The sequence below is a fragment of the Chiloscyllium plagiosum genome, unplaced genomic scaffold (genome assembly GCF_037043375.1).
Source record: "Chiloscyllium plagiosum isolate Xiang-an unplaced genomic scaffold, Cpla_swu_hap1 HiC_scaffold_21, whole genome shotgun sequence".
NCBI lineage: Eukaryota > Metazoa > Chordata > Chondrichthyes > Orectolobiformes > Hemiscylliidae > Chiloscyllium > Chiloscyllium plagiosum.
Genome location: NW_028270159.1, coordinates 41,725,491 through 41,744,953, shown reverse-complemented (window position 1 = coordinate 41,744,953; position 19,463 = coordinate 41,725,491). Strand labels below are relative to the sequence as shown.

At 41.9% G+C, this 19,463-nt stretch overlaps 1 protein-coding gene across 3 annotated transcripts in view; it reads left to right on the top strand.

Annotated features, from left to right (window-relative positions):
* The window catches only part of brinp1 (BMP/retinoic acid inducible neural specific 1), a 379,558-nt gene that overhangs the window by 348,887 nt on the left and 11,208 nt on the right, over positions 1-19,463 (top strand). For all 3 annotated transcript variants that reach the window (XM_043719925.2, XM_043719928.2, XM_087998528.1), the window contains exons 6-7: positions 15,412-15,648; positions 18,548-18,770. In XM_043719925.2, the coding sequence (XP_043575860.1) occupies positions 15,412-15,648; positions 18,548-18,770 (460 nt within the window). The remainder of the gene's footprint in view (positions 1-15,411; positions 15,649-18,547; positions 18,771-19,463) is intronic.

The window sequence follows — 19,463 nt, the reverse complement described above, 5'->3', positions numbered from 1 at the left end:
TGACACATTGCATCTGTTCTCTCCCAAGCCAAGTATTTTGGTGTGTTCTGTCCCTTTCTAGTGACCCTTCTCTGTTTTGGTCAGTTTCAAGCCACAGGCTCCTGGGCAGGTAAGAACAGTTGAGGAACGCTTTTGGAGATTTCTCTGAAACACTTCCACTGTTTTCTTCAGAGTTTCATGCTGCAACCACGTTTTGAGATAGTTGAGCATCATCCTGCCTCCATACAGCAACAAAACAGGTGCTTCTAACAAGCATTATTGGTTAACGGTCATGAATGACAAAGAGTAATTTTCTCTGGCCAGGAATGCATATGTCGTGAATGTGGTGCTGGAAAAGCACAGAAGGTCAGGCAGTATCCAAAGGACAGGAGAGTCGACGTTTCGGGCAAGAGCCTTTCATCAGGAATGAGGCTTGTGAGCAAAAGAGGTGGAGAAAGAAGTGGGAGGGGTTGGGGCTCCGGGAAAGGTAGCTGAGGGTGTGCTAGGTAGATGGAGATAGGGGTAATAGTGATAGGTCAGAGAGGAGGGTGGAACGGATAGGTGGGAAGGAAGATGGACAGGTAGGACAGGTCATGAGGGCGGTGCTGAGTTGGAAGGTTGGAACTGGGATAAGATGGTAGGAGGAGAAATGAGGAAAATGGTGAAATCTACATTTAGGCCATAGGTTTGGAGGGTCCTGAGGCGGAAGGTCAGGTGTTCTTCCTTCAAGCGTCGGGTGGTTGGAGTGTGGCGATGGAGGAGGCCCAGGAATTGCATGTCCTTGGCTGAGTGGGTGGGGGAGCTGAAGTGTTCAGACACGGGGTGTTGAGTTGGTTGTCCAGGGTGTCCCGGAGATGTTCTCTGAAGTGCTCTGCGAGTAGACCTCCTGTCACGCCAATTTAGAGGCGACTGCATTGGGAGCATTGGATACAGTAAATGAATTGTGGAAGTGCAGGTAAAACGCTTTTGAATGTGAAAGGTTACTTTGGGGCCTTGGACGGAGGTGAGGGGGGAAGTGTGGGCGCAGGATTTGCAATTCCTGTGGTGGCAGGGGAAGGTGCCAGGAGGGGAGGGTGGGTTGGTAGAGGGGTGTGGACCTGACAAGAGAGTCACAGAGAGAATGATCTTTATGGAAAGCAGATGGGGTGGGGAGGGAAATTTATCTCTGGGTTCTGTTGGTAGGTGGTAGAAATTAGATTACATTAAAGTGTGGAAACAGGCCCTTCGGCCCAACAAGTCCACAACGACCCGCCGAAGCGCAACCCACCCATACCCCTACATTTACCCCTTACCTAACGCTACTGGCAATTTAACATGGCCAGTTCACCTGACCTGCACAGCTTTGGACTGTGGGAGGAAACCGGAGCACCCGGAGGAAACTCACTCAGACACGGGAAGAACGTGCAAACTCCACACAGTCAGTCGCCTGAGGCGGGAATTGAACCCGGGTCTCGGGCACTGTGAGGCAGCAGTGCTAACCATTGTGCCACTGTGCCACCGTGCCGCCCACTGGTGGAGAATAATGTGATGTATACAGAGGTAGGCGAGGTTGAAGGTGAGGACCGGGGGGGTTCTGTCCTTGTTGTGGTTGGATGGGTGGGGTTCAAGGGCAGAGGTGCAGGAAGTGGAGGAGATGCGCTGGAGGGCATCATCGACCACATGGGAGGGAAAATTGTGGTCTCTGAGGTATGTATATGCGAATTATTGTAACATTCTGGACAAAACTAGTTAATTTTTACTAACTAGCTCCTCTGGCTCAAATCTTATGTATTTGAAAGAGAATTTCAATGAAATTTTCCTGTGCCTTTTGGATATAACAGATTTAGGGTATCACAGTCTGGCAGTGGGTGCAGTTTTAAAGAGTTTCAGCTTGCAGGGGTTGTCAAGAGAAGATAGAGCAGAAACAATTTCAGGGAGTTACAAGAAAGTTAAGTAGAACAGTTCAACATAATGAAGGAGAAAACTATAACAGTGTAAATATCGGCTTCACTGACAAGAGTGTAAGATTAGATTAGATTCTCTACAGTGCGGATACAGGCCCTTCGGCCCAACAAATCCACACTGACCCTCCGAAGAGTAACCCACCCAGACCCATTTCCCTCTGAATGATGCACCTAAAACTATGGGCAATTTAGCATGATCAATTCACCTGAACTCCACATCTTTGGACTGTGGGAGGAAACCAGAGCACCAAGAGGAAACCCATACAGACACGGGGAGAATGTGCAAACTCCACACAGGCAGTCGTCCGAGGCTGGAATTGAACCTGGGACTCTGGTGCTGTGAGGCAGCATTGCTAACCACTGAGCCACCGTGTTGCCCAAAAAATATGGAACGCTTCATGAACTTGCGTGTCAAGGACTGAAAGATGTAGATTTAATGGAATGATCAAAAGAATGGAAGAGAAGTTGAGAGATACCTATCCAAAAGGGATTGGATTTAAACTTAATATAGGAGTATTTGTAGGATTATGAGGAAAAATTGAGGTAGTTGATCTAATTGGATCGCTCTTAAAGGAGCTAGGAAAGGCACAATGGATTGTTTGACCATCCACTCTGTTGCATGGTTCAATTATATGGAGTTCAATGTACAGCATCACACATGTGTTGTGACACAGAAAGAGGCAGCTAAGCCCACCATGTCTGTGTTGGCTATCCATTGACTTGTATGACTTAGACCTTCCTCATTCCTGAAGAAGGGTTTATGCCCGAAACGTCGATTCTCCTGCTCCTTGGATGCTGCCTGACCTGCTGCGCTTTTCCAGCAACACATTTTTCAGCTCTGACTTAGTACAGGTCTGGATCGAATTGTATTTACAGTTCAGAAGACCAGTCCTTGCCTTGTGAACAAAGAACAGCACAAGAGTAATAAGAGGTGACAGGGATATTCTTTAAGATCAAAACTGATCTGTTTTTTCTTTTCATTCAATAAGATCCACCCTATTAATTCTGACAACCTACAGTAACGATAGCATCCCTATTAATTTTTAGAACATGTCTCTCACAGGGTCATGTACATTGATTCTGTGGATATCAGACCTGCACACTTTGTTCCCTTCTGTATTTTATTTGCATTTCCTTAAGTCCCAATGTCCTTTAAGATGATTTGGCCATGCAAACAGAATAACATCGCAGGAATTGTCAGAACTATTGATTATGAGGTTTGAGACAAACATACTTTGCAATATTTCACAGTCAAAAAGTGTGTGCTGGAAAAGCACAGCCGGTCAGGCAGCACCCGAGGGACAGTAGAGTCGACGTTTCGGGCATAAGCTCTAAATCAGGAATCACATTCCTGATGAAGAATTTATGCTCAAAACATCGACTCTCCTGCTCCTTGGATACTGCCTGACCGGCTGTGCTTTTCCAGCACCACACTTTTTGACTCTGATCTCCAGCATCTGCAGTCCTCACTCTCTCCCACTATTTCAGAGTGTTTCAGGGGTATTCTGTTTCAGGAAACGGAGTCAATTCTAACAAGATATGGCAGGAGGTAAAATTAAATTATAGCATTTTTGCAATTTATCCAAAGGTGACACAGAATGAAAATGATCCTTTCCTTACTAATATTAGGTGGGAGATCATTTAAAAAGTTAATAATTGGCAGTTTCATCAACAGATGGCTTGTTAGCTACATTATTGAAACTGCAGTGACCTTTGGTGTCCAACACTAAGCACCCTAACAATTCTTTGGAAACTTATTAATAGTTGTAGTTTATTTCTGAGAGCCTGCTATTGACATTCGACTGAATTTAATTTCCTGGTGTGTAATATAATGGAATTCTGGAGCGACTTTATGACGCTGTAGTAGCATCCTTACCTGTCAACTCCAGGTTCAAGTCTCACGTGCTGCAGAAGTATGTATAATAATGTCACTGAACAGGTTGATTAGAAATATATCTTAAGTACTAATCGTGGTTCTTCCAGCCTACTTCTCAGCCAGAAAGTGTGGGTTCAAGACCCACCTGCACTGGACATGTGTTACGGACAGGTTGATTAAAGTATCTTCAGGGCTCATTGTGGAAAAGCTCACAAATAACCAGGTGTCACCGTAACACTTTGGCTGTATAATTAATGCCTTGTAGCATTGACATCCAGCTTTCATTGCAAACCTGAGGTAAATTATAATTACAGCTTATTATGTGTAACATGTCCATCGCCAAAAATGTACAAGGATCTTGCAGCAGCACATTGTATTTTATGCTCCAAATACCCCAATGCCAGTCAAGAAAGAGTTCAATAATAATATCTTCATTGTCAGGCTGATGCTATTGTGTCTCTGAATAATATAAAAGCATAGTCAGTGTTAATCTACTACTTGTTGCAAACAACCATTTTAACTGCAATCATCAAGCACCATTATTTATGGAGTCTCACCTATTTGTTTGAGCCCACATCCTAATTTACAGTCAGAGGTCATTGGATTTCAAATCCTGCCTGTTGCACTCTGCAACCTATCTGTATAGGCTGCTCCTCAGTAGGCTTAGTTCAACTTGGTGATAGTTGCAGATTGACCAGTGCAGTGTTGATGAGTTGAGGGACAGGAGCTGAAGAGACCAAAATATGGTGAACTCAGTCCTGTTCCAAACCAGACAAACTCAGCTGGAGTATTGTGTACAGTTCTGAACATCGCATCTTTTAGGAAGGATCTGAGTATTTTGGAAACAATACAGAAGGGGTCCACAAGAAGTTTTCTTTTATCCACTCTTGTCATGATAGTGGTGATGGCTGGGCAGCATTTATCACATGTCTGTAGTTATCCTCAACAAGGTGGTGGTGGTGGTGGTGAATTATCTTCTTGAACTGCTGTTATCCATTTGCCAGAATCAGAGGAGTGCTGAGATCTCAAGAGCGGGAGAGTTGTGGAACTGAACAAGATGACAGAGATGGAGGTGAAAGGTCGTGGAAAAGGTCGAATACAGCATATGACACTTTAAACCAAAGTGTTGCTTTAATAGGAACTCATGTAGGTCGGCAAGCGTGGGGTCATAGGGGAAACAAACGTTCTGTGAGTTCAGATACAAGCAGCAGAGTTTCAGGTGATCGAGTTTATCAACCAACTATGAGCCAGCAATATCCTATTAGCAACCATTTAAAACAAGGGCACTTTATGCTCCATCACCTACCTTTGTACATCTCAGAATAAGAATGACAATTCATGGCAGTCTGCACTTGTACTTACCAGGATTTGCGTTAGGCAATTTTATACTTTATTCTTTAAATGATCCAAGAGCAGTCAGACAGCCATTATAGATGTCTCCCAGGTCCCAAAATTAGCTTTTTTTTAACAAAGTAAAAATTAAATACTTGTCATTGGAAAGAATTATTTGTGAAGGAAGGCTTGTCTAATCTTGGTGAAAATTTTAACAGTTTAGTGATCATGATCATTACTCACAAAGACAGAAATTGCTGGAGAAACTCAGCAGATTTGGCAGCATCTGTGGAGAGAAAGCAGATACCCTAGTGTTCAGGTCCAGTGACCATTCTTTATAACTCATGAACCCTGAAGAAGACCTAAAATGTTAACTGTGCTTTCTCTCCACAGAGGCTGCTGGGTCTGCTGAGTTTCTCCAACAATTTCAGTTTTTGTTTCTGATTTTGAGCACCCACAGTTCTTCATTTTTTTTATGATCATTACTCAGTTAGTTTTAACTATTTAGATAAGAGTGACGGTAGACTAAGAATAAAATCCTAAGTTGGGATAAAGCCAGTATCAGTGCATGGGAATGTGGGTCAGCAGGTGGAGACTGGAAACAGCTACTTAAAAGTAAATCCATGTTGTGGCAGTAGAAGCACTCAAGGGAGGAGCTACAAGGGAGTTTAAAATAACTATTCTACATCAAAGAAAGAATGGTATTCATGCACCTTGACCTTCTTGGCATCAAATCAATGGACTTAGCAGAAAGAAAACTTTGGTCAGATGCTAAAAGTTCAATATGCTGAAGTCTAGAGCTATATTTAAAGTGCTGTAGTAAATGAAAATAAAATTAGGATGGCAAAGTGAAGGCATAAAAATATTGGGAAGCAAATTCAAGGAAAACTAAAAGGCATCCTTATAAAAGAGCAACTAAAGGAAGAGGAGACCGTGTTCAGAAACGATGACTTTTAATTAATGTTTTGAGCATGGTTTTACAAAAGCAAAGGACAATACAGACATTGCCTTTGAGGAAATGTATGAAATATTGGACGAGATAAACATGGTGAGGGAAGAAATATGAATATATTTGGCATGCTTAGAAGTGGATAAGTTACCAAGCCTTGTAAAATGTATCCCAAGTTGCTCTGTGAAAATATACCCAAACCTCTGAACTTAATCTTCATTTCTTGTCTGATTGCAATGATAGTGCCTGAGAATAGGAGCTCTGCTAATGTTGAATTTGTGTTTTAATAATTACAAAACCAAATAATTACAGAGGAAACTCGATTATCCAAACGTCAGTTCTCCAAATTTCAGATTATCCGAACAAGATTGCAAGGTCCCAGTGCTTGACTAAACTGTGTTATCTGCCATTCAATTATCCAAACATTCGATTATTTGAACAAAGTACTCCCCGCCTGTGTCATTTGGATAATCAAGGTTTCTCTGTATAGGCCAGTTAGCCTAGCCTAAAATGGTTGAGAAAAGCTTTAACATCAAGACCTCGACTTTTTTGTATTCTACATCTTCATTTATAAAGCTGGGATTTCATTATGCTTGCTTAACAACCTTATAAATTTGGCCTACCATTTCCTAAGAGTTTTGCTTATATATAGCATAAAATGATTCACTTTTGAATTATCTGATGTCTATCCTAATGTACACACCTTGCCTACCTTGTACCTTTCTTTGATTCTCTGAATATTCAGTGTATAGCTGGCTTCTCGAGTGTAGCATTTGGAAGAGAATTCATGGGCTCCAGTTTTCAGGCCCCTTTTGTGGTCTGCCCTTAACCCTCCTCCACCATCATTAGATCTAGTGAAATCTGGATCAAATACACTTAAGGAATAATGGCGAGAAGAGCAGGGGAACTTACTTTTCCAATCAAACTGTGCATCAATTCTTTACACTCGGGAAGATCTTTCAGGAGCAGCCAGATGAGTGTTGGAAACCAGTTTATTATGTCACCAGAACACTGAGATTTTGGAGATGATTTGTAGCTCAAGTTGTGCATCAGGTTGTAAGTTTGCTTGCTGAGCTGGTAGATTTGTTCTCAGACGTTTGGCCACCATGCATGGTAACATCATCAATGAGCCTCCAGTGAAGCATTGGCACTCTGTCCTGCTTGCTATTTATCGGTCTCAGTTTGTTGGCGTGGGTGATATCATTTCTGATTCTGTTTCTGAGAGGTTGGTAAATGGGATCCAAATCAATATGATTGTTAATGGAGTTCTGGTTTGAACACCAGAGCACTGTCACCATGGAGTTATGGAGAAGGGTCTTTATGTGTGAGAGGATGTCAGACTATATTCTTGGCCTGAAAATGCTTATGGAGACAAAACATAAAACATTTCCATACTGCTGAAGTTAGCACGAAGATCCCACCATCTCAACCCTTCCCCTTGCCTGAGATGTGATGATGCTCAGGCAAAACCACCATCAGTTGTTCCTCTCTGATCAGAGAGCAACGCTGTTCTCCTTTGGGACTCTGGTGACTTTACAATTGTCGATTACATTTGTTTTGGTTATGCTTGTACTTTGGGTTAACAGTGGGGAGATGAATAAGGAAATTATTTTGTAGGAGTTAATATTCACTTTACATTGACTGCTCCCAGTTTGTTGATCTGTTTCTCAATCTGAGAATGAAAGTGAAGAGTTCCATTGCATGTGCATCTGTGCCAGTTCCTTAACATCCTAGTAATTACATCTGACCAAGTGTGATTGCAATTATTGCTATGATCCAATAGAACTCCTCGTTAGATAAAAACGATGCCACTTCTGCAGATACTCCACTGTGGTGCATCAGGCACCACAATTCATTGGATAAGCATACGACAAAGGAAGGTTAGTGGCTGCAAACTGCCTCAACCAACCCTTCTACAATACCACTCATTTGTAGATGTGACAAATACTGTGAGAAGCGGTAATCTCAGGAAATACCAGATGGAGGGCAGTGGTACAGATTTAAAGTCCAGGGAATTCCGATTATACCACACTTCCAGTGTTGCAAACTTCCAAAGCTAACTATCCTACCTCCAAAATTCTGGGACAAATGAAGGTACTGAAAGCAATGAGTGTGGTGCACTGGTACTGAATATACATTGGGGAAAAAAATAAATCTTAAATTTGAAATATCCTAGAAAAGAGAACCTAGCAGGGTGTCAGTCTAAAAATGCTAAGTTAGAACAAAATAACTTCTGAATGCATACAGTACAGGAAGGTGTCAGGTTTGGGTTTAACATATTGAATTGTTGTTTAAGAGTTCATTTAGTGATGTGCAAGTAGCGTTGTTACAATGGTATTGATATTTGTACTCATGTCACCATGGCAGAGTGAAAACACACCAAGAATTTCCTTAAAATACAAATGTTGGAAATACTCACTTGGCCTGGCAGCATCTGTGGAGGGTGAAAAAGTAAACATTTTGCTTTGAATATGAACTCTTCAGAACTCCAAGTTCCCCCACCCTGCCAGGTGTATGAATTTATCACAGAACGAAAATGTCTATTCATTTGAAGCCTTTTGAAACAATTCCTTCCTTCATTTTTTTCCATGCCACTCTATTTGCAGGAAGTCTGAAAAATGAAAGAACTGTACTGCTATCCTTCTGGCAAATCAAAATAATCAGATTTTCCCGACAAACTTCCAGCTACACTGTTTTTTAAAGAAAGATTTGCAATTTCTATTGCTTAGAGAGGGTGAACTAACTCTCAGGAGAGTAACCTGCAAAACAAAGCCACATAGCCTCACCTATGATTGATCTCCTGGCTACAGTCTTATCCATTGGTACTTATAGAGTTATAGAGTCATACAGAAACAGACCCTTCGCTCTAGCCAGTCCATGCCGAGCATAATCCCAAACTAAACTGGTCCCACCTGCCTGCTCCTGGCCCATATTCCTCTAAACCTTTCCTATTCATGTACTTATCCAGATGTCATTTAAACATTGTAATTGTACCCACTTCCACCACTTCCTCAGGAAGTTTATTCTACTCACGATCCACCCTCTGTGTAAAAAACATTTTTCCCCATGTCTTTTTTAATCTCTCTCCTCTCACTTCAGAAATGTGCCATCTAGTCTTGAGATCCCCCATCCTAGGAAAAGATAAGTGATTTTTTTAAACTTCTTGTGGTTGTTATGGGGGACTTTAACTTTCCTGATATTGATTGGGAAAGCTATAGCTCGAGTTCGTTAGATGGGTCAGTGTTTGTTCAATGTGTGCAGGAGAGTTTCCTGACACAATATGTAGACAGGCCAACAAGAGGTGAGGCCATACTGGATTTGGTTCTGGGTAACGAACCAGGCCAGGTGTTAGAATTAGAGGTAGGTGAGCACTTTGGGGATAGTGACCATAATTCGGTGATTTTTACTCTCGTGATGGAGAGGGATAAGTGTGTACTACAGGGCAAGAGTTATAGCTGGGGTCAGGGAAATTATGATGCGGTGAGGCATGACTTAGGATGTGTGGTTTGGAAAAGTAGACTCCAAGGCAAGAGTGTAAATGATAAGTGGAGCTTGTTCAAGGAGCAACTATTGAGTGTCCTTGATAATTATGTACCTGTCAGGCAGGGAGGAAAGGGTCGTGCGAGGGAGCCGTGGTTTAATAAGGAATTGGAATCCCTTGTTAAATGTAAGAGGGCGGCCTATCTTAAGATGAGACGTGAAGGTTCAATTGGGGCGATTGAGAGTTATAGGGTAGCCAGGAAGGACCTGAAGAGAGAGCTAAGAGCAGCAAGGAGGGGACATGAAAGGTCCTTAGTCGGTAGGATTAGGGAAAACCCTAAGGCTTTCTATAGGTATGTTAGGAATAAAAGAATGACTAGGGTAGGAATAGGTCCAGTCAAGGATAGTAGTGGGAAGTTGCGTGTGGAGGCGGAAGAGATTGGGGAGACACTGAATGAATACTTTTCTTCAGTATTTACTCAGGAACAGGGCATTGTCGTTGATGCGAATACTGAGTCACAAATAAGTAGAATGGATGGCTTTGAGGTATGTAGAGAAGAGGTGTTGGAAATCCTGGAAAAGGTGAAAATAGATAAGTCCCCTGGGCCTGATGGCATTTATCCTAGGATTCTCTGGGAAGCAAGGGAGGAGATTGCAGAGCCATTGGCCTTGATTTTTATGTCCTCTTTGTCTACAGGAGTAGTGCCAGAAGACAGGAGGATAGCAAATGTGGTTCCCTTGTTCAAAAAGGGGAGTAGGGATAACCCTAGTAACTATAGGCCGGTGAGTCTCACTTCTGTTGTGGGCAAAGTCTTAGAGAGAATTGTAAGGGATAGGATTTATGCACATCTGGATAGGAATAATGTGATCAAGGATAGTCAGCATGGTTTTGTGAAGGGCAGGTCGTGCCTCACAAACCTTATTGAATTCTTTGAAAAGGTGACGAAGGAGGTTGATGAGGGGAAAGCGGTAGATGTGGTATATATGGATTTTAGTAAGGCGTTTGATAAGGTTCCCCATGGTAGGCTACTGCAGAAAATACGGAGATATGGCATTGAGGGTGAGTTGGAGGTTTGGATTAGGAATTGGCTGGATGGAAGAAGACAGAGGGTAGTAGTTGATGGCAAAGTTTCTTCATGGAGTGCCGTCACTAGCGGTGTTCCGCAAGGATCTGTTTTGGGACCATTGCTGTTTGTCATTTTTATAAATGACCTGGAAGAGGGGTTAGAAGGTTGGGTGAGCAAGTTTGCGGATGATACGAAAGTCGGAGGAGTTGTTGACAGTGAGGAAGGATGTGGCAGGTTACAGCAGGATATAGAGAAGCTGCAGAGCTGGGCAGAAAGGTGGCAAATGGAATTCAATGTAGCTAAGTGTGAGGTGATTCACTTTGGGAAGAATAACAAAAAGATGGGGTACTGGGCTAATGGTCGGATACTTGGTAGTGTGGATGAGCAGAGGGATCTTGGTGTCCATGTACACAGATCTCTGAAAGTTGCCACCCAGGTAAATAGTGCGGTGAGGAAGGCATATGGCGTACTGGCTTTTATTGGTAGAGGAATTGAGTTCCAGAGTCCTGAGGTCATGATGCAGTTGTATAAGACTCTGGTGCGGCCGCATCTGGAATATTGTGTGCAGTTTTGGTCGCCATACTATAGGAAGGACGTGGAGGCACTGGAACGGGTGCAGAGGAGGTTTACCAGGATGTTGCCTGGTATGGAAGGAAGATCGTATGAGGAAAGACTGAGACACTTGGGGCTGTTTTCATTAGAGAAAAGAAGGTTTAGGGGTGACTTGATTGAGGTGTACAAGATGATTAGGGGGTTAGATAGGGTTGACAGTGTGAACCTTTTCCCGCGTATGGAGTCGGGTATTACAAGGGGGCATAGCTTTAAATTAAGGGGGGGTAGATATAGGACTGAAGTTAGGGGTAGGTTCTTCACTCAGCGAGTCGTAAGTTCATGGAATGCCCTGCCAGTAGCAGTGGTGGACTCTCCCTCTTTATGGGCATTTAAGCGGGCATTGGATAGGTATATGGAGGATAGTGGGTTAGTATAGGTTAGGTGGGCTTGGATCGGCGCAACATCGAGGGCCAAAGGGCCTGTACTGCGCTGTATTCTTCTATGTTCTATGTTCTTTAAGATCACCTCTCACCTTCCTGTGGTCCAGTGAAAGAAGACCCAGCCTGTCCAGCTTTTCTTTATAACTCAAACTATCCATACCCGGCAACTTCTGACATTGTGAGGTAAAATTTTAACTTGCTAGAACCCCAGTTGAAATTGGACCCTGTTAACTTTAAAATCCTCCAGATTTTCCTTTCTGACTCTCACTGAGTTCCAATCCTGGTCTTAGTTGTGTTTCATTACCAGAAATGATCACTTTGCTGTTGGGCAAGACCCAATGAGATCCAATGAGAACTGCCTGACCTCCCTGATTTCAGGGTGAATTATAGAGTGCTGATCCAGTCTGGATTTCCACTTCCCCCCGCACACAATCCAAGATGGGTGATGGTATACATAGAAATTCTATTGTTCCTTTCTGATCTGATAGTAGTCAACTCTGACAACAACAAAAATATTATGTAATGTATCTTCAACATTGCATCATGGATGGAGGTAATTTGCTGATGTCTTCACAAGATACTGCTTTGCCAATAAATTAAATACAGAAACATGATGACACATGACCCAAAAATAGTCAAAGAACTCACTTTTAGCAACAGTTTGCATTTGCAAAACACCTTGAACATAGAGAACATCCCAAGCTGCTTCACACGATTCTACTAAGACTTAAATCTCAGGCAAATTTAGCAAGTGATAGGTGGCTCACACGCTCACTTGACAGTAAGCTATTAGGTACGCTGTGCCTCCTGAGCTTATTTGAAGACATGTCAAGTTTTTTTTTATCTCAGTCATTTTACCTGACATCAGCTTTGGTGTAATCCTTTTTCTCAGGAAGATGAAAACTGGTGGAGCTGCCACTCATGGACATGTTTAGATGCAATCAAATAAAGAAAAACACTTCAATCCATTGATTCTCACCCTTCTGAAATACAATCCTAACGTTTAAAGTGATTTTAGCTTAATCTGTGAGTTCAATTCCCAGTTCTGTCAATTATTTTAACTTGAAGCTCCATCTGATCTCTAGCAGTATGTGATATCCATTAGTTTACATGTAAGACAAGTTGGGAGAAAGCACTTGAAGGAGCAGTGGTATGAATCCAAAGAACAGAGGAGTAAATGGCAAAAGATGCATCTATTTCACACAAAGCCGAGCTTGTTCCATCTCCTGTTTCAGTGGAGCTGCTAAGCTTTGTTTAAACTTCTGTAGTGGTTAACAGAGAGCGATAGACTGCCATCGCCCCTCACACAGTGTCAATTATTTTCAATAATTCATGACTTCAATGCGGGAACTAAATATGATACCTTCAAGCTTGCAAATAAAACATAGCTGGCTGGGAGGGTGATCTGTTAGGAGGATGCAGAGTGTGACTTGGTCATATCGAGTGAGTGAGCAAATGCATGGCAGATGAAGTATAAATTGGATAATTGTTATTGACTTTGTGAGAAAAGGCAGAAAGGTAGATTATTAAATGGTTGCCAATAGATTGGGAAAGGAGAAGGTCCACCAAGACTTGGGTAACCTTGAACACAAGTTGCTGAAAGTAAGCGAGCAGGTTCAGCAAATAATATGTTGCGAGAAGATTTGAGTACAGCAGCAGGAAAATCTTGCTGTAATTGTACAGAGCATTGGTAAGACCACACTTGGAGTGTTATCCGCAATTTTGCTCTCCTTATCTGAGGAAGGATGTTCCTGTTTTGGTTGGAGTGCAATGAAGACTTACCAGACTATTTTCTGGGATGGCAGGACTGATGCATGAAGAGACATCGGATTGGTTAGGATTATGTTCATTGGTGTCAAAGGGAAGATCTCTTAGAAACCTGTAGAATTCTAACAGAGCTAGATTGTGTTAGCACATGAATGATGTTCCCAATGAACTGGAGAGTCCAGAACCTGAGGTCCCAGTCAAAGGGTGTGTGGTTGATCACTTAGGACTGAAATGAGAAGAAATTTCTTCACCCAGAGAGTGGTGAGCCTGTAGAATTCTCTGTATCAGAATGCAATTGAGACTAAAACATTGAATGTTTTCAAGAAGAAGGTATATTTCTATGGGTTAATGATATATGAGGGCATGGGGAAAGAACAGAGACGGAGTACCGTGTTGGATGATGAACCTGCTCCTATTCCTGTATGATCTGTTGATGTGTGCCTTTAAGTGGGATTTGTTCTGTCCTGTTTCTCTTGAAGAGGTGTGTGTTGTTAACCAGATGCTGAGGTGTCTGCTCCATGGAAAGCAGAATAAATAGCTTTGTGTATTGAAAATTAGATGAAAGAAGCATGATCAGGTGGAGTCAGGCTCACACAATCCAGAGATTTAGAGATTTAGTTTTGCTGTCAGTTGAAGAGATTGAAGGTTTTGGATTTGAAACTGCTAGATGGGGAGGCAATGGCCTGATGGTAATATTGTGAGATTGTTAATTCAGAGACCCAGGTAATGTTCTGAGGACACAGGTTCAAATCCCACCACTGCAAATGATGGAATTCAAGCTCATAAACAAATCTGGAATTAAAGAATCTAATGATGACCATGAATCCATTGTTGTTTGTCATGAAAATCCCATCTGCGTCAGTAATGACCTTTAGGGAAGGAAGCTGCCATCCTGAGCTGGTCAGGGCTACATGTGACTCCAGACCCACAGCAATGTAGTTGACTCTTAACTGCCCTCTGGGCAATTAGTGTTGGACAATAAATGCTGCCTGGTCAGCAGTACCCTCGTCCCATGAATGAATACAAAACACTACAGCTCTTTCTTTGCTGCTGCAAAAAAAACTTGAGTTCTCTCTCTTGCAGTATTTCATTCAGCTCGACTAGAGTGAAAAGACAGCACATGAGAATAACACTGTTCTGCTGAATTTGTCTTTGCCAAGGTTGTATTTATAGGATGCTGCTATATTGGAACAGCTGATGATTAGTAGTGAAATAATATTTTGTTAAGTATTTCGATAGAGTTAAAGTTGTGCCAATTTATTTTTGCTTTTGTTTGCATTTTAACTGTGGTGTAAGAATGATTTTTGGTTTGCTTAAATTATAGTAATTTGACCAATCAAATCACATCTGGAACACAGAACCTTATACTTGCCAATAAATAAGATACAAGTTCTGGTCTAGGCTATCTCCTAGCTATATTTTGATGGGACTGGTGTGGTCCATAACAATGATCAACTTATTTGACATATTATGGCACACTTGAATCCAGAAGACTACCACTGTGCTATAAGAGTGTTATTCCAGATTTTTTGTCATTTATTGAATCAACTGGCAATGCATACACTGATACCTATACTATTTTGTTCTTCATGCAACATGCATCGAGATTAATGTGATACATTAAAATTGTGCATCTGTTAGTCACCTTAACAATAGCACACTGGCAGAAGCAAGTGTATTATGCTGCATAAACTCAAATTGTAATAGTGATCCCGTTTAGGAGCCAAGGTTTTACATGTATAAATAAGTACCCGCTTACCATGCAGGATCCTCCAGCAAGCTCAAATTAATCATTTGCAGATTTCATTCCCCTGTCCTGTAGCTATTTGTTTATTGAAATATTCAATACGTTGTGGAACTTAATTGCCCTGAAAAATTGCACTGTGAAAGAAATTGAGGTATTGTTTTGTAGGTTGCACTGAATATGTCTGTATTGCGGACTGACCGCTGGTTTTGTATTCTGGTGGAAAGAACTGCATTAAGTAAAATCAATAATACCTTCCCCTTTGCTTTTCTGCTCCTGTAGGTCTCCAGGTTGTTCTTCCTGAATACCTGAGGGAGAAGTTTGTGCAGTCAGCCCTGAGTTACATCATGTGCAATGGAGAAGGCGAATACATCTGTAAAAACAGTCAGTGTGCTTGTCAGTGTGCAATGGAATTTCCACAATGCAACTGTCCTATCACTGACATTCAACTCATGGAAAATTCATTGGCTGGACTTTCTGAGGCATGGAACACAGCTTATAAAGATTTTGAAACATCAGGTAAATTGAATAAACTTTGAGAGCTCTCTTGGGATAAAAATAAACGTTTTGAGAAATTACATGCCACACAGCTTGAACAGGCAAAAGCTATTTGAATAAAGCAGCTTTCAGGATTCTCACATTGACAAATTATTTTACAGTTACTTCAAAAGTTTGATTTTTAATCTTGCTTATCTCAATCTCATACTAATCTCACTAATGCCGCATTACCCAGCAGACAGAAACAGTGCGATTTCTGGATTCCTTCCAAGAAATCAAACTTTGTGAAAATGGAGGTCCCTCTGCAGATGACAGAATCTTTCATTTCATGATCACTATGATTGATTTTTGTCTCTTCGTTCCGTTTTAAAAGACGTATTGGCTCCAAAGTGCAGTTCACAAATTGAGCAAAACCCTGATATTCCCTGTAACTGGGTAGTAAATGAATCAAGTTCAATCCCTTCCCTGTCTTTGTTCTGCATGGCGACTAAAATCCTATAGTTGACCACAACAGTCCATCCAGGAAGAACAAGTAACAATATTCCTTGTCACTATTTCCGGCGACCTGTGCGAGAAAGTGCATGCTAAATTGATCCTAAGACTGACAGTGAAGGAAGAAACCTGGTGCAAATCCTTTTCTTAATAGTTTGCTTATAGAATGTAGCGTTATAGATATCCACCTCCTAGCTGGTTATCAAGTGTGTCTGCAGTCTCTCTTTATTAAGGCTCTAAATACTTGAAAACAGAAGCCACTATGTTTCCAGAGGACCGTAAGTGCCTCTCTCATTAGAGCCATGGGGAATACAGTGTTACAGGGAAAGAAGAGGAGTTGTGGGTCTGGGAAGGATGCTCTTTGGAGACACAGTGTGGACTCTATGGGCTAAATGGCCTGCTTCCACACTATAGATTCTCACTGGTGTTGAGTTAATCATGAGGATCACTACACCACAGGTGAGAAGTGAGGTTGAGATGGCAGGGCTTCAGGTTGACCTTAGATGGGATTGGAATTGAAAGCTGTTGCTAACATGAGTGTATGAATGCTCTTCATCCTTGTAGTTCACCAAATAATTAAGATTCAGTTAACAAGCCACCATTGCAGTTATCAGAGAAAAATATGGTGGGTCATGACTTTGATATTCACATCCCTCTGTTTGTGTAATCTATCAACACATATACACTCATGGAGTCTTGGTTGGGCACCTGCAGATTTATAACTCCAGCAGTTATATGAGAGCCAGATGAGAAAAAACACGTATAGAGTAGTCACTTGTCTCATCTTATTTCCATCAAGAGAAAGGCTGTCGTAAATCACTTGTGTCGTCAGTGCTGATAATTTATTGGCCTTCCACACTGATGGAACATCACCATTTAATCACTGTAACTAAACACTTTGTTCTTCATTGTACAAAACTATATTCCATTAGACACTGCAAACAGGAATCTCCACAGATCTGGCTGATGCTATTTATGAATTTTTGTGACAACTTGACAAGACACAGAGTTGTGGAAAAGCTGTCTCATGTCTTGATGTTTGGGTCATGTGCTCTGAGCCCTTTTGCCTTCAATATGATGTCAGAGATGTTAAGCAAATAAATATAAACAATACATTGACATAATAATTTGATACCTTGTGTTGTGTTCCAATAGTGAAATGAGTGCTTGCATTGGTGGTTGGTTCCACCTCTTGGCCCAGCTTCTCTTTGAATGTTTCTCAAACTGCCTTACCCCACATTTCAACAACACTTCCCCAACCTTCTGCTGTATGTCCTTTTACCCAGCCTTTGAACGCTTCCATACTGTTCTGCGCCCAATCTAAATCCATTTTTGTTCTTAGGGTGATAACTCCAAGAAAGAACTTGCATTTGTATGTAGACCTTCACAGTTTCTCTGAGATTCTTTACATTGAATTAAGTACCATGGCGTGTGTCTGTTGTGACATGATTTGCCCCATACTGCAGGTATAATGGTGACATAATCTTGCAATTTATGCTTGGGAATAAATCTTGAACAGTACATTGTATAGTCCTTTCCTTGCTGTTTTTTCAGAACAGTACATAAGTTCTCACTCATCAACATGAGAAGGTAGTTGAGAGTGTGGTGCTCGAAAAGCACAGCAGGTCGGGCAGCATCCGAGGAGCAGGAGAATCCACGTTTCAGTCATAAGCCCTTCACAGTCTTGACTCTGGTCTCCAGCATCTGCAACCCTCACTTTCTCCAACATGAGAAGCTAGCCATGGCCATGGCTTGGGGTCTCATTTAAAAGATGACACCTCAGACAGTCTACCACAGTCTCCAAGCTACATTAGAGTAGCAGCCTAGATTGTGTGCTCAGACCAGTAGAGTGTGACTTGACTTGCACCTTCCTTTCAGGAGTGCTACCAGCAGCCATAGTCAACTAAAGTAGATTTTGAGGACATACAGTAGAAGGTTGGGGAAGTGTTGTTGAAACGTGGGGTAAGGCAGTTTGAGAAACATTCAAACAGAAGCTGGGCCAAGAGCAGGCTATTTTACTGTTGATCAAGCACCATAATGATATAAAGGGAATGCTCTAGTCAGGGATGCTCCCCTGCTTTCCAATTACAAATGGAGGCTGATCTGAAAATAGATTGTTGTTCCCAAATTATATTCATAGTTTGTGTCACACAAACCTTGGAGAGAAGCAGATTAACTTATTTGGGAAACATTGGTTTTGGATCAACCATGGGGAGTTTGTGTCTTCTGTTGGAACAAGCTGCCACCTCTAGAAATAAAGAGTTTACAATATGGCAGTTGACATTTTACATTGGGAGGGGTCTGTCCAAACCAAAGGGGATTCGGGGGTGCCTTGAGTGGTCAACATTTAATCAAAAATGTAGGATAGAAATTAGCTTGTCTTTGCAGAGCTTCCAATCGAATGTCCGCTTGTCATTCTTTCTTTCAGATGAATTCAAGTCCTTCTTGAAACGTCTGCCCACCACACATTTCTTGACAGTGGGGAGTGTCCATCAGCTCTGGGGCAATGACTGGGATCTCCAGGCGCGGTACAAAATGCTCCAGAGCTCTGTGGAGACGCTAAAGCTGAAAATCCAGCGTACTGCCCGCAAACTCTTCAGCCTCAGTATCCGCTGCCGTCACAACCCCAACCACCAGATGCCTCGAGAAAGGTAAGGAAGACATGAAAGGAAGAGAGTGCCATCAGGGCTTTCTCCTTTCTCAGTCAGAGGTGAAGTACTGGTGTTTCCATAATGGTGTGCGATGATAATCATAGCTCATCTCGAGAAATCACAGCACTTGAAAAGCTAACCAGGGAAGAGATGGAGGTGGTTGTAGCTCCTGATTTTCCCACAGCATCCCCTACTCTGACAAGAATGCACCTTTCTTGACTGGAAATTTAGAATAAATTCAAAATTCAGCTTGAAATTTCCATGGTGTAGCATCCTTTATTCATGTCAAAAAGGCAGTCTGACAAGTAAGAGACAGCGAGTCATTAAAAAGAGGAGACGTTGAGTTGGAACTGGGTGTTATCGATAAAGATGTGAAAACCGACATACCGTATATACTTGAGTAATAGACAATTTTTTTTTTGACCACCTGTTCAGGTTAAATTTGTGGGATTGTCCATTACATGGATACTACATTTAAGGGGCTGAAATTCATGCTCGTCAAAATTCATATCATAAGTAGAAGCCCAACTGATCTCTCAACGAATAAAGGCAAAAAAACTGAATTATGGTAATTCTGAAAACTCGAAGCGGAACACAACAACCAGCAGATTGGAATACCGGGAGTGGAGCAAAACAACCGGCAGACTGGAACATTGGAGCGGAATATGACAGTAGGCACACTGACTCATAAAC